Raw genomic sequence first — 14,043 nt, forward strand, 5'->3', positions numbered from 1 at the left:
AAAATGCATCAAATTAAGTAAAATGTGATGTTATACATCATAGTATTAACACTAGTAAATGAACCAAGATAAAAGGAGTTCACTGAACCAAGACAGTTAGGCACTTAGTTGAATATATCAACACCAAAACTACAAGTTAAATAAGGTTGTAGATTCATAATTTTGACAGTGGAATACAAAATTTCTACATGAGTTTGGTCCTCAAAAATGACACTAGAAAACAGGGTTTGACAGTTAGTAAGTGATGGGACTAAAATCTGACATAACTAACAAACACAAAACCAGAAGACCTTGCAGCCACCCCCCACCCCACCCCACCCACCCCCACCCCCATCCTACTTAAAATAAACTCTGTTTCTATCTTTCTTGGATAAGACCATCCCACTAAACTAGCATTGGAAACAATTCATGGCACTCAAGCTCTTCATGTTATTGTTCTTCTTGATGAATTGCACTGCGAATTCCGACAACATCTTCAAAACCAGCGAAGAAAACTACCTCGATTGGGTGAGACGCATGAGCTGGCGCAACCATTCTATCGCGATGGAGGCCAACCACATCTCCCATCCTTGCAAGAACATTAAGGTTCACAAGAATCCCAAGAAAGGAGACTTCACCACCATCAAGAGCGCCATTGCTTCTCTGCCTCTCTTCAATCCATGCCGAGTAGTTATTTCGGTTGCTCCAGGGACCTATAGGTAAATTCACATTTGTTAATTTTGTACATTGTTTGATTTAATTCAATGTTGATGTTTAATGAATGTATTCATATATAGGGAGAAGATTGAAATTCCTGTCACATTGGCTTACCTCACATTGGAAGGAGCCAGCGGTGGAAGGACCATAATCCGGTGGGACGACACGGCCGACCGCCTAGGCCCCACCGGGGAGCCTCTTGGAACTTACGGCTCTGCCACGTTCGCTGTCAATGCGCCGCATTTCGTTGCAAAGAACATCATATTTAAGGTTGTCCATAATTTAAGAGTTAAGGTGATACTAATGAGTGAGAATAACTAGAGAATTGATATAAGTCAAATGAGATTTCACTTTTGATAGAAGGAATTATCTACTTTTAGAATCAACGGGGATAGTTAGAATAGTCCACGAGACTTATAGTGGTCCAAATTCTCTATTTACACTAATGTCGAATATTGTGATATTTAATTGTTTCATTTGCCTACACCCTTCTTCAGTCCTAAGGTGAACCATTTTTTCCTTATCGGGGTTGGACCAAATTTGAAACTCAATTATACTTTTGAGTTAGGTATTTTTCTATTTCGACCAACATACATTACTAGATTAGTTAACATTTATATTCTACTGTCTGCGATCTGCTCTGATACTAAAGTTCGTAAGGTTCCATCCTACAATCAATTAATGATTATAAGAGCACTCCATGAGATTTATTAATATAGTTATTGCAGTTCTATTTTTCTACCGACGTGAGATTCTAATATTACTTTGTTTAACTTTTTCCCAACAAGAACAAGGCGCGGCCTCCGCCGGCAGGGGCGGCGGGGAAGCAGGCGGTGGCGCTGCGGATATCGGCCGACATGGCGGCATTCATAAACTGCAGATTCGTAGGGGCGCAAGACACCCTCTACGACCACAAGGGGAGGCATTATTTCAAGAAATGCTACATCCAAGGCTCAGTCGACTTCATCTTCGGAAACGGGCTGTCTCTCTACGAGAGCTGCCATCTCCACGCCAAGACCGACACGTACGGCGCTCTAACCGCGCAGAAGAGGGAAAGCATGCTCGAAGAAACGGGCTTCTCCTTTGTCAACTGCAAGGTCACCGGGTCAGGCGCCCTCTATCTAGGCCGGGCATGGGGCACGTTCTCCCGCGTCGTCTTCGCCTACACCTACATGGATAAGATCATCACCCCTAGAGGCTGGAATGACTGGGGAGACAAACAAAGACAAATGTAATTAATTAATTAATTAATTAATCACACTTTTTCTTTTCTGTTTAACTATAAAGCCTTTTGGAGATGACATGAATTTTAATACTAACGAGGTTTTTTTTTTTTTTTTTTTTTTTTTTTTTTCCTTGTGTAGGACGGTGTTCTATGGGCAGTTCAAGTGTTCGGGGCCCGGGGCGGGTTTTGGGGGGAGGGTGAAGTGGGCGAGGGAGCTCACCAAGGAAGAGGCTCAACCGTTTATATCACTTAGTTTCATTGATGGGCATGAGTGGCTCACTAGTTTGTTGTGATCTATTTTGATTATTGAGTGATTTGATTGTAATTGTGTTCTTAATTGATATTCTCTTCAACTTGTAACATATATAGACACATTTCTATGAAAAGGGTAATCGTCACAATTCGTCTTCTATGTAGTACTATAATGTTATTCGTTGTCTTAAATTAGATAGCCTCACAAATGACTTTCTGAATTGTATGTACTTCCATAACTGCACATGTTGAGTGTATCCCAATATATGTCAAGCATTTAATTTAAGTCCCATAAACTTTGAAATTGAAATAATAATAATAATTTAAATTATGACATATATGGAACAAGCCAAATTTAATCAAATTTTATGATTTAAATGACTATTATCCAAAATATATGGAGTATATTGGCAGTGTGTATATATATATAGCAATAGAATTTGCACCAACTACATGCAGTAGGAATACCAGTCGAGTTTTTCTAGCTTTATTATGTCTTTTACCCCTTATATTTTGGTAATTCTAAACATTTTCTGAAATTTAAAGTGTGGGTTAAAATCACCGAAAATAATCTGGTAACCTTACCTATATGTAATATATATTGTTAATGCTTTTCAACGAAACAACATCATTTTTTTTGAGTGAACTACATCAAAAGTCCCAGACGTTTCCAGTTGTGACATTGCAGGTCCCTCAGAAAAAAAAATATCTTAGGATGTTACTAACTTTAAAATTAATTACGTATCATGTTTTTTGTGACTAAAAAGCCCTTCAGCCCTTAAAGGGCATTTTGGACAAATACTGCAGATCCTGCAGTAGCGGCCTGCATGCTGCACATCAGTCACTGTTCACCTGATGGAAATTCAAGAATCAAGTTGGATACACTTTTCAAGATTGAATTTTTATTAGCTTAAATCCAAATATCCACCCTAAACTAGCTAAATTGCTGCTGATTCGGACAGATTGAACTCATAACTAATCATCAACATCAATTTCTTCGAAAATGTTGTGTAAAGAACACAAAATGGAGTGAATTCAAGAATTAAGCTCAATACACTTTTCAAGATTGAATTTTTATAAGCCCAATTCCAAATTTCGACCCTAAACTAGCTAAATTTCAAATTTTTTATAAGTTCAATTCCAAATTCCTTCGAAAACGGTATGAAAAGAACGCACATGAAGCAACACAAAAACCTAGAAATTCCCAAGAATTGAAATGCAGTAAACTGAAGAATAAAGAAACGTGGACTCACTGGGTTGGGATCGGAGGTGAAACAGAGCAAGAAGCAGCAGCTTGATCTTGAGAATCATATTGTCGGTGCCCATTTTTTGTTGCAGCAGAGCTATAATTTACTCCGGCCTGCTGCATGCTGCACATGAAGTGTATTCACCTGATCTTGAAAAGTGTATTCACCTGATTTGACAAGTTCTGCAGAGATGGCAGAGTAGGTCTGCCAGTTTGAGTGTAGTATGTCTAAGATGCCCATGAAGGCATTTGGGTATTTTAGTCCGAAAATTGACTACAAAAACATGATACATGATTAATTTTAAGGTTAGGGATATCTGGGGATATTTTTTTTTCTGAGGGACCTGTAATGTCACAACTGAAAACGTCAGAGACTTTTGATATAGTTCACTCTTTTTTCTTTTCTTTTTATTTTATTTTATTTTATTTTATGTATATAAGATTTTGTTTAATCCTCGGTTGTGACATTCACATGCGATTTCCTGACTACCAGATCAAAATACTCCTATTTAACCAAAATTTTTGCAATGATATAGATAGTAATTGTGAACAAATTTAAAATTCATAAATTTTCATACCAATTTTTAAAGTTGGTAGATAGATTATAATTTGACATCTTTATATCAGAATATACCATTCACATGGATCCTATACTATAGTTTTCATATCTTGTTGAGATTGAAACGAATGAATGTTGAAATGATTAATGCAAAGAGTCTTTGTTTTCATTTTATAATATTGTCATTACTAGAAAGTACTTGTGTGTATTTAAATTATTTAATTGCTATAAAATCATATTATAACGAGAAACCGTCAAAACTAAATGGAAAAGCAAAGAAAAATCGTAAACGAACACATCAACTGCTGAATCATCATTCCATCCTGATCAAATGCTTCATTCACTCCAATATTTTGCATAATCTCATCATTCCCTATCAATTTACCTCCGGAAATTCTCTCAATTCTCTGCATATTTCTTCATTTTCGCATGTTTGATTTCAATTAGCGCCAAATTCGAACTGCAAAATAGGCAAAGAAATGTCATCATCATCGAAATCGATGCTGACGCCGCCGCAGAAACACTCGGCGTCAGCACTCTTTGCGATGGCCTTGAACCAGGCGCAGATCCACCAGACTCAGCCACTCGGCCTTCCCGCCTCCGCCGATGACGGCACTCCGTCGCTGCTGTGGGGCAATCGATCCTCCGCCCTCCTTCAACCTGTCTTCAAGTAATTAATTTTCCCCCTTTTTGGAGAAGCGTAGCAATGCCGACCTTCTATTTGAATATATGCATGTCTACTTCACAAATAAGTTGATGCCTTGATTTTGTGATTTCAGGTTTTTTGAAATTGATAGCAAATCATGGGGTGGGCTGGAGGACTCTGCTGGATCTTCACCAGCAAAGAATCATGGAGCTGTGTGTTTATTAATTTCTCAGATTTTTCTCTTTCAACTGCAATTTTACTCTCACCTCATAAATTTGTGATGCTTTATTGCTTTATCTATTATCTTATCTAATCTTAAACCAGAGAGATTAGTATTCTGTCGTGATAGATAAAGGATTTGCATGTTATTCACATCACCATTACTTATTAGCCTAGGTAGAAAAACATAACACAAGGTAATCCATGTATATTAAGAGATTTTACAACTCTTATGTCGTATTAGTATTGTCTCAGTTGCTAGGGATCTGCTGGAATTAGTGTGTGCGTTCTAAATTTCTATTGGTTTCATTCTTGCTCTATCGCCAGTTCCTAAGGTTACTTGCGGAGGAAAGTGGTAATGTGCCATCAGAAGTTGCTAAGAATGTAACTGCTCTAGTCGACGCTGTCGATGCTATGTCTTCGAAATTGGAATTATCGCCTGCAGACCATGACTCCAGAAAGGAAAGACGACTAAAGTATGAGTATTCGTGTCGGGAGAAGTTTTCAGCCCCGGAGGAAACTCAAGAATCGAAACCAGAAGAGAGGGGTCCATCTGATGTTTCTCAGCTGGAGAAAGATGTTGCTACATCTAAATCAGAGCAAGCGGTCAGAAAAAATATCATTGAATCAGATGGAAGGCCAATGGAAGAGGCAGAAATAGTTAGTTACCAGACGAAGGTTTTGGTTCTTTATGAGCTTCTTTCAGCTTGTCTGGCAGATCTGCCTGAAGATAACGAAAAGTCCGCCAAAAGAAGAAAGGGCTATGATTCCAGACATCGTGTAGCATTGAGGTTGCTGGCAACATGGTTTGATGTCAAATGGATAAAAATGGTATAATTACATATGTTCTGGTTTTTAAATGTGTTGCATATAGTTTTTATTTTTTTGATCCTCAGATATACTGGAATTATCCTTTGGAATGACATGTCAAAATTAGCATGCATCGTAAGACTGCATGTAAAAAATAATTTGTTCATCTCCGCGCAGCATTAGACCCTTTTCTTTGCTTTATATTATTGGATGTCTTCTCCTGAAGGATTAGGTCTCTGCTAGTCTATTGTGCAATAATCTTCCTGTAAAGAAACTAAGAAAGTGAACATCTGACTATAAGATCTCAGACTTGTTTCATATATATTCCTGTTAGCTCCAAGTGTTCTCTCAACATTTCAGAGCGAGTTGCAGCTGCGGTGGTGTTTTCTCTGCTGATTCTTACTAAACTAAATGATTCTGACAATTTAGCTAAAAATTGCAGGAATCAATTGAAATTATGGTTGCTTGTACTGCGATGGCAATTTTGAAAGAGGAGGAATCCAAAGAAGACGGAAATTCCACAGACACCTCGTGGGAGAAGTGGAAACGTGGAGGCATCATTGGTGCTGCTGCACTAACAGGAGGTACCTTGATGGCAATTACTGGAGGTGTGTTTTTTTCTTTATTCATTGTTTTATTGATGATGGTGGAAAACATGATTTCATATATTTTGGAATTTTATATGTTGGGTGGGTATACTGAGTTTCGAGTTTGTTTTTATCATTGAAGGTTTAGCTGCTCCAGCAATTGCAGCTGGGTTCGGTGCTTTAGCACCAGCATTAGGGACCATTATACCTGTTATTGGGGCAGGTGGGTTTGCAGCAGTAGCTACTGCTGCTGGAAGCGTTGCGGGTTCTGTGGCTGTTGCAGCTTCCTTTGGAGGTGTGCGCCCTTTTTCATCATCAATCAACTTTGATGGACTTTCTAAGTGTTTTTCTCCATTAAATTAACTACTATTTCTTTCTACTAAATAAATTTGTTTCAGTGTCTGTTGATAACTACTTGCAAGTTTTGTCTGCCCATTTATATTTCACTGCCTTACTTTTGGCACAGCGGCTGGAGCCGGACTAACAGGTACCAAAGTGGCTAGGAGAATTGGTGATGTTAAAGAATTTGAGTTCAAAACAATAGGGGATAACCATAATCAAGGGGTGAGTTTCTTCAGCTGGATAAAATTTGGAAATGGAGAAGAAAAAATAATAGCTTATGATAATGTTTGTTGTCTTGTTAATATCGTTTAGTAGAAATTGAAGCAGTTATCTTGATTCCTGAGATAACTAAATCATGTGTTGTTTCTTCCTTTCTTTATAGTATCCACTCTCCTTACTCAAATTTTCTTGTCAGCGACTTGCTGTTGAGATCTTAATATCAGGATTCGTTTTTGAGGAAGAAGACTTTTTGAGACCTTGGGAAGCACAACATGAAAACTTGGAAAGGTATCTTTCCCTGCATTTTATTGCATTCCGTGATTATTAAGCGTCGTATTCACCTGTATTATTCCATGTTATGGTGGTGTAATGCAAATAATTTGACCAAGCACAATTTTGTGGCCCTTAAAACCACAATCTATCTAGTTGCTTGTCTTGTAGTAGTATGTTAAGTAAACTTGACCCGAGATATAATTATTCTGTGCATTTATGATTTCACTAGCAGTGAAAGCATACTTAACTTCTTATGAAAGCATACCTGTTGTATCTTTAGGTACGCACTGCAGTGGGAGTCGGAGCATCTAATTGCTGTCAGCACTGCTATTCAAGACTGGCTTACTTCAAGTAAAGGATTTTGTTTCTGCTGGCTAAATATAAAAAATCTATCAGCTATGGCCATTGAATACTCACTCTTAGTCATGAACATGGTAACTTTTTTTCTGCAGAAATCGCCATGGAATTGATGAAACAAGGTGCCATGATGACTGTATTAAGCACCCTTATGACAGCACTGGCATGGCCAGCAGCATTGCTTTCTCTTACTAGTTTTATCGATAGCAGTTGGGCAATTGCCATAGACAGGTTTTTCTTCCCACTTGACTTTGACAATGTCATAAAATAGTGACAACTCAGATGCTTTGTTTGTCATATTGAGTCAAAATAAATAGATGACGCTTCTGGTAGACTCATATAATGCTGAAATTCTCGATAATTATTAGGTTTCATGTATAGAGAAGTGATATAGGGCACTCAATCACTAGTTAAATGCATAACTAGAGAATACGAATTTAGTTCACTATAAAAGCGATTTAGTTCACTATAAAGGCATTTTAGTTCACAACACGAATTTGAAAACACGGAGTGAACCAAAACGCCATTATAGTGAACTAAATCCTTTGCGGAGTAAATCCTTCACTATAAGTTATTGTGAACTAAATTGCTTTTATAGTGAACTAAATTTGGGTTCTCTAGTTATGCATTTAAAATTAGTTATACTTTGATCATCTCCCTTCATGTATATGTTACATCTCTAAACTATCCTTTGTAAAAATCGGGTCTTTATACTTTGGTGTAGTATAGGGAGCCAAGTCTTACACAAGAGATTTAATTTTAACATAAATGAAAATAGATGAACATAATTTGCTCAATTTAATACAAGTATACAACTGAAAGGAAGGGGACCTATATAGTGGGAAAATCTGATGTGTGTGATATTCTTCTACTTCATAGATCCGATAAGGCAGGAAAAATGCTGGCAGAAGTGTTACTGAAAGGTTTGCAAGGCCACAGGTATATCCATTTAGAAAAGTATAGTAATTTTTGGTATCCTTCCAAAATTCTTAATTTATGGTGTTCATATTTCCAGGCCTGTGACTCTCGTGGGTTTCTCATTAGGAGCGAGAGTGATTCTGAGTTGCCTTGAGACTTTGGCTGAAAGTGAAAGTAATGGTAAGCATGTAGATGATATAAAGAAAGTCATGGTTTGATATTTGTGCATTTTGTTCATGTTTGAGCCCAAACAGACCCGTTGCACCAACCAATACGGCTATAGACTTGAGGACTTATTAATTTCAAAATCGTGCAGCAGAATAGCTCTCATTTGTAAACCTTCAACTCTTGTCCAGTTACTTCTTCCAACCTACACTCACAGTTGAATTCCTAGGCGGCATGTTCTCCATTCTGCTTTGGCTTTATCTATTTCTTCTTTTAAAATTTTGTTATATCTGATTTTGCCGGAGTTTTTTTCGTTTCCTTGATTTTGAATCAGCTGGGCTCGTGGAAAGAGTTGTTCTTCTTGGAGCTCCCATAGCTATTAAAGACACAAACTGGGAAGCTACTCGAAAGGTAGTTGCTTGGCACCTATTATTATAGGGATGCAATGTCGTTTACGAAAGAGATCTATCTCCATTTATGACTCTCCATGGTCTGAAGTTAGCTGTATAATATTCTGCAGATGGTGGCTGGGAGATACATCAATGTATATTCAACAAATGATTGGATGCTCGGAATGGCATTTCGTGCCAAGTATGAACTCAATACATTATTCAAAAGTTTAATGTGCTTATGATATCTACTACACAAATGATTATCTTTTTTTGAACAGTCTCCTTACAAGAGGATTGGCCGGAATTCAGCCGGTTGATGTCCCAGGCATTGAAAATGTAAAGGCTTCTGCAACTCAGTTCAAATTTTACATGATATGCTTATCTTGGAACACCAAATAACAACTCATTCTGCTCTTTTCCGATCTAACATAGGTGGACGCGACTGAATTTATTGATGGGCACTCGTCTTATCTATGGCGCACGCAGCAGATCCTAGAACAGCTCGTGCTGGATACTTATTACCCTGTTTTCAACCGAGAAGATGTGAAACCATAGAGATTGGCACTCATTATTCCACCTTCAGAATCAGGATAGAGCTGTGGACGATGACAGCATTGATCCTCGAATTGGAGCTGATCCGTCGACTGCATGTAGATACAATAGAGAATTTTTAGTTAGTGAATTACTTGTTAGAGGCTGTTATTAGATACAAACATCTACTCCTAGTGTTCTTTGTCACTTCTTGCTTTCAAATTGTGGCCTTAGGTAGACTTGAATCTTATATTACTTTCACTTCTTCCTGTTGAGTTAGTACATACATGCAATATTTCCTAGTTTTCCAAGCTTTATACTATATAGGTTGTGATTCACTTGTTTTCTCTTACCACACAATATTTTAGTCAAAAACTAAAATTTTGTAAACTTCATTTATTTGCGGACAATTCAACCTTAAATTAATAAGCACACCAAAAATCCAATCCGACCAATTATTTGATAGTTCATAGGTGCTTCTTATTAGGACTAGGGGTTTATGAGACTAAATCAAAATTATATAAAACGAAAATGATCGTAATTAGCGCCAATCATGCGAAAAAATTAATAAGGTATTTTTTATTAAATAAAACGGTAAAAAAAAGTTGAGAGGGTATTCAGTTGAAGATTTGAGAGAAGATAGAGTTATGAAATCTAAATTTTCACAAACAAGTATATTAGAGCAGAAAAACCGTAATTGTAAATAACCACAAATTATAAAGAGAAACTCATTTGATAGAAATATTCATCTAATGATCTACTAAATAAGCAGAGTATTTCTAATATATAAATAACCAGTAACTGTTCCAAATGATCTCCATCTCAACAAGAGTATTTTTTTTTTACTAGCTTAGCTATCTCACTATTCATCACAAGTTTGTAATGACGAAGCTCGTGGCGTCTCTCTTCCTAGTCATGCTTTATCTCTCGCTCACCTTAGCCGGTAATTATTAGATATCATGTATTTTCTTCATAACTTAAAAATTTTATTAATTATTTAATAATAATATAATTGGATGACAATGACTATTACTACAATTTTAATTTACTTTCAATTATAATATCAATTTTAGTCGTGTTTCACGATTTTTGAGTGACGATGCAGAATACACTAGAAAATCCACTTTATTATATGACTAACTCTTTGAATGATAACATTAAGAACATAAGTGCATATAAAAGTATTCTTTTTTATAACTTAAAAAATTAAAAAATTATTTAATAAAAAAATAGTTGATGAAAATGACTATTATAAATTTTAGTTTACTTATAATACAATTATATATAAAAAATTTAGTCATGTTTCACAATTATCTATTTTTAAGTAACGATGGTACACTAAGAAATACACTTAATACCATGAATTCGTTAAATATACACATTACTAGTTTTTATGGTTTAGTAAAGATAATTTGATAACAAAATAATTTGATAAGAATAACTATTATTATTTCGTTGGATGATATCACTAATAACTTAAGTAGTAATATATGTACTTGATTTTATACTTTAGAATTTTAATAATTATTTAATACAATTAATAACACAATTTGATGTGAATGACTATTATTCTTTTGTTGAATGATATCGATAAGAAATTAAGTGTTTATAAATACACTATATGTTTACAATATAATTTTATGAATTATTTAATAATGAAATAATTTGATGTAAATCACTATTAGATGAGTAATTTTTAAATACTAATAGAATAAATAGATGTGAATGACTATTAGGGAGTAAAATTTTAAAAGTGATTAGATAATAAAATAATTTGATTAAATAACTATGATTTATTTTGTTTGATAATAACATTAAGAAATTAAATATATATGCATATAGTCATTTTTATAATATAGAATTTTAAATTAAATCGAAAAGTTAACTTTTATATTAGTATTTAAATAATACAGTCAATAAATAAAATTCTCCATTTTATGATAAGTTAATTCAAATCCTTTTATATTACGCAAATTTACATAAAGTTGTTAAATGACTTAATTACAATTCCCTTACGCAAATTTATAGAAAGTTGTTAAATGACTTAATTACAATTCCCTAAAGTTATTGAAAGTTACTCCCTTCGTCCCGCTTTAGCAGTCTCATTAACTTTTCTGCACTCGTTTTGTAAAAATGATAATAAATAGTTAAAGTAGAGAAATAATAAAGTAAAAAAGAGAATAATGTAGATAAGACTTTTCTCTATATTATTCTATTTTTTACTTTATATTTCTCCACTTTAACTATTTATTATCATTTTTATAAAACGAGTGCAGAAAAGTCAATGGGACTGCTAAAGCGGGACGAAGGGAGTATTAAGATATTGACTTCCTTTCATAATAAACGTTATAGTACTACATAAATATTTATATAATCTCCTTTATTTAAATTAAGGGTATATTAGTATATATTTACATTAAGTTTATGGCAAAATGACATAGGGGTATTATGGCATGAAGACATTATGTCTCTAAATCATTATTCTTTTTATTAAATGAAACGATACAAAAAAGTTGAGAGGGTATTCAGTTGAAGATTTGAGAGTGACATACTTGGATTTTACATGGTTTTAGAGGGTGGTTTTGTATGAATTGATCCTATTTTGTCTATTATTGAGCGTGTTTATATCTACTACTCTATTATGTTGGTATGTTGACCACTTTGTTAAGAATGTGTAGAAAAATGTACTAAATATATGGATGTGCAGCAGCCTTGGTTTATGACAATTTTTACTGGAGGTTTTGAAGTCCAATCGGCCCCTAATCCATATCAATCTCTTCGTCTTTAAAAGAGCTTCGTGTGGGTATCTTGCACACCTCAATCGGAGTTTGGTAGAAGAAGTTATGGCCGTTATAAGAACACTGCGCAGTCCAGAAACTTCCACGCGGCCGGGTGAATTATTACCCTGTAAATTCACCTGGCCGGGTACAACGAATCTGCGCTGAAAGAGTCCGAAAGGGGTCGAAAATCTTCACGCGGCCGGATGAATTTACAGTGTATTAATTCACGCGGCCGGGTGCACTGTTTTGGCGAATTATTTATTTTGCAGAAAACACGATTTTTGAGAAAGGAAAAAGAAGAAAAAGGCTAGGGTTAAGCATCATTCTACCTGACCGCCTCCAACACTCACACACACCTCCAAGAACACTTTGAGAGAGAGAATTGAAGATTGAAGACTCTAGATCGGAAGATTGAAGACTTCATTCCTAGATTCAGAGTTCTTAGTATCCATCTCTTATGTATTGCATTGAATTCTTTGTTTCAAACATGGTTTTTGTGAATAACATGAGTAGCTAAACATTTCTTGTAGAATTCTTGGTGAAGATGCACTAATTTCATAGTTTTTATCCAATTAATTTTGTTCTTACCTTGCTCTTGTAGTTATTTGATTATTCATGGATTTATTCCTTTCAATTGCTTGATCACCATTTGATTGTGTAGGATTAATTAGATTAATCGGGAGATAAAATAATTAATCTGGAAATAAGAATAATTCACACCTTAATGCAATAAAACTCGGGAGAGTTGAGGTTTTGAGTGAGTTCTTTGACCTAATCGAGCTTTTGAGAGTTAGGGGTTTTAGGATTAAAAGGGGACTTCAATCCTAGCACCTAATCTGCAGGTTTCTCACCTCGGGAGGGAGTTTAATCTATAATTTTGGTCGACTTAGTAATTCTAGAGACACCAAAAGGTAAGGCAATTTTCTTGGATACGAGCTTGGAATTGTCCATCGAATCCTTGAGTTCTACAATTTTCTCCATATTATCTTTTCTTCGTGTTTACTTGCTTTTATTTGTTTATTTGCTCATTATATGCTTTTCTTAGTGTTAGAAAAAAACCAAACATTCCCGATTCTCTAGATAGTAGTCAACATTTGTTCGTGGTTGTTAAGTTGATACAAATTTGTCTCTGTGGGATACGATACTCTTGTTTGCTAATTGCTACACTAGCCCCGTAAACATGCGAGTATCACTTATGTTAAAATAAGTCGAGCCAGAGAGAAGATAGAGTTATGAAATAAGCATAATTGTAAATAACCACAAATTATAAAGAGAAATTCATTTGATAGAAATATTCATCTAATGATTTACTAAATAAGCAGAGTATTTCCAATATATAAATAACCAGTAACTGTTCCAATGATATCAATCTCGACAAGAGTATTTTTTTACTAGCTTAGCTATCTCACAAGTTTGTAATGACGAAGCTCGTGGCGTCTCTCTTCCTAGTCATGCTTTATCTCTCGCTCACATCGGCCGATAATTATTAGATACCATGTATTTTCTTCATAACTTAAAAATCTTATTAATTATTTAATAATAATATAATTGGATAACAATAACTATTACTACAATTTTAATTTACTTTCAATTATAATATCAATTTTAATAATATCAATTTTAGTCGTGTTTCACGATTTTTGTGTGACGATGAATACACTAGAAAATCCACTTTATTATATGATTAACTCTTTGAATGATAACATTAAGAACATAAGAGCATATGAAAGAATTCTTTTTTATAACTTAAAAAATCAAAAAATTATTTAATAAGAAAATAGTTGATGAAAAATGACTATTATAAATTATAGTTTACTTATAATACA

The 14,043-nt window shown here is 34.9% G+C and overlaps 2 protein-coding genes across 4 annotated transcripts; both read left to right on the top strand.

The window, feature by feature from the left end:
* Window positions 1–364: 364 nt before the first annotated feature.
* On the top strand, window positions 365–2,324 carry LOC125214658 (putative pectinesterase 53). The gene is made up of 4 exons (XM_048115775.2): window positions 365–698; window positions 777–966; window positions 1,485–1,927; window positions 2,061–2,324. The coding sequence occupies exons 1-4, from the start codon at window positions 409–411 to the stop codon at window positions 2,212–2,214; spliced, it is 1,077 nt and encodes a 358-aa protein (XP_047971732.1). The 5' UTR covers window positions 365–408; the 3' UTR covers window positions 2,215–2,324.
* Window positions 2,325–4,253: 1,929 nt separating this feature from the next.
* On the top strand, window positions 4,254–9,742 carry LOC125214657 (transmembrane and coiled-coil domain-containing protein STS1-like). Of its 3 annotated transcripts, XM_048115774.2 has the most exons (15): window positions 4,258–4,648; window positions 4,758–4,836; window positions 5,171–5,674; window positions 6,096–6,261; window positions 6,383–6,535; window positions 6,707–6,804; window positions 6,998–7,089; window positions 7,355–7,425; window positions 7,527–7,662; window positions 8,311–8,370; window positions 8,447–8,529; window positions 8,849–8,925; window positions 9,035–9,105; window positions 9,185–9,242; window positions 9,339–9,742. In XM_048115774.2, exons 1-15 carry the CDS (start codon window positions 4,458–4,460, stop codon window positions 9,459–9,461), a joined length of 1,962 nt encoding a protein of 653 aa, XP_047971731.1. In that variant the 5' UTR covers window positions 4,258–4,457; the 3' UTR covers window positions 9,462–9,742. The 3 variants fall into 3 exon arrangements, 1 of the variants encoding a protein (XP_047971731.1); XR_016137121.1 differs by lacking the exons at window positions 9,035–9,105; window positions 9,185–9,242; window positions 9,339–9,742 and adding an exon at window positions 8,604–8,746 and having other exon boundaries at window positions 4,254–4,648; window positions 8,849–8,930; XR_016137122.1 differs by lacking the exons at window positions 9,035–9,105; window positions 9,185–9,242; window positions 9,339–9,742 and adding an exon at window positions 8,666–8,746 and having other exon boundaries at window positions 4,254–4,648; window positions 8,849–8,930.
* The last annotated feature ends 4,301 nt before the right edge of the window (window positions 9,743–14,043 follow it).

Source organism: Salvia hispanica, chromosome 3, assembly GCF_029641045.1.
Source record: "Salvia hispanica isolate PSC_SH4W2 chromosome 3, Shi_PSC_v1, whole genome shotgun sequence".
Classification (NCBI taxonomy): domain Eukaryota; kingdom Viridiplantae; phylum Streptophyta; class Magnoliopsida; order Lamiales; family Lamiaceae; genus Salvia; species Salvia hispanica.

Bases quoted from the DNA above. Each gene is read 5' to 3' on its own strand.
- LOC125214658 (XM_048115775.2), top strand. From the start codon at position 409: ATGGCACTCAAGCTCTTCATGTTATTGTTCTTCTTGATGAATTGCACT. The intron at 967-1,484 runs GTTGTCCATAAT...TTTCCCAACAAG, and splicing joins CAAAGAACATCATATTTAAG to AACAAGGCGCGGCCTCCGCC. The intron at 1,928-2,060 runs GTAATTAATTAA...TTCCTTGTGTAG, and splicing joins GGAGACAAACAAAGACAAAT to GACGGTGTTCTATGGGCAGT.
- LOC125214657 (XM_048115774.2), top strand. From the start codon at position 4,458: ATGTCATCATCATCGAAATCGATGCTGACGCCGCCGCAGAAACACTCG. The intron at 4,837-5,170 runs GTGTGTTTATTA...CTCTATCGCCAG, and splicing joins CAGCAAAGAATCATGGAGCT to TTCCTAAGGTTACTTGCGGA. The intron at 9,106-9,184 runs GTATGAACTCAA...TTTTTTGAACAG, and splicing joins GGAATGGCATTTCGTGCCAA to TCTCCTTACAAGAGGATTGG.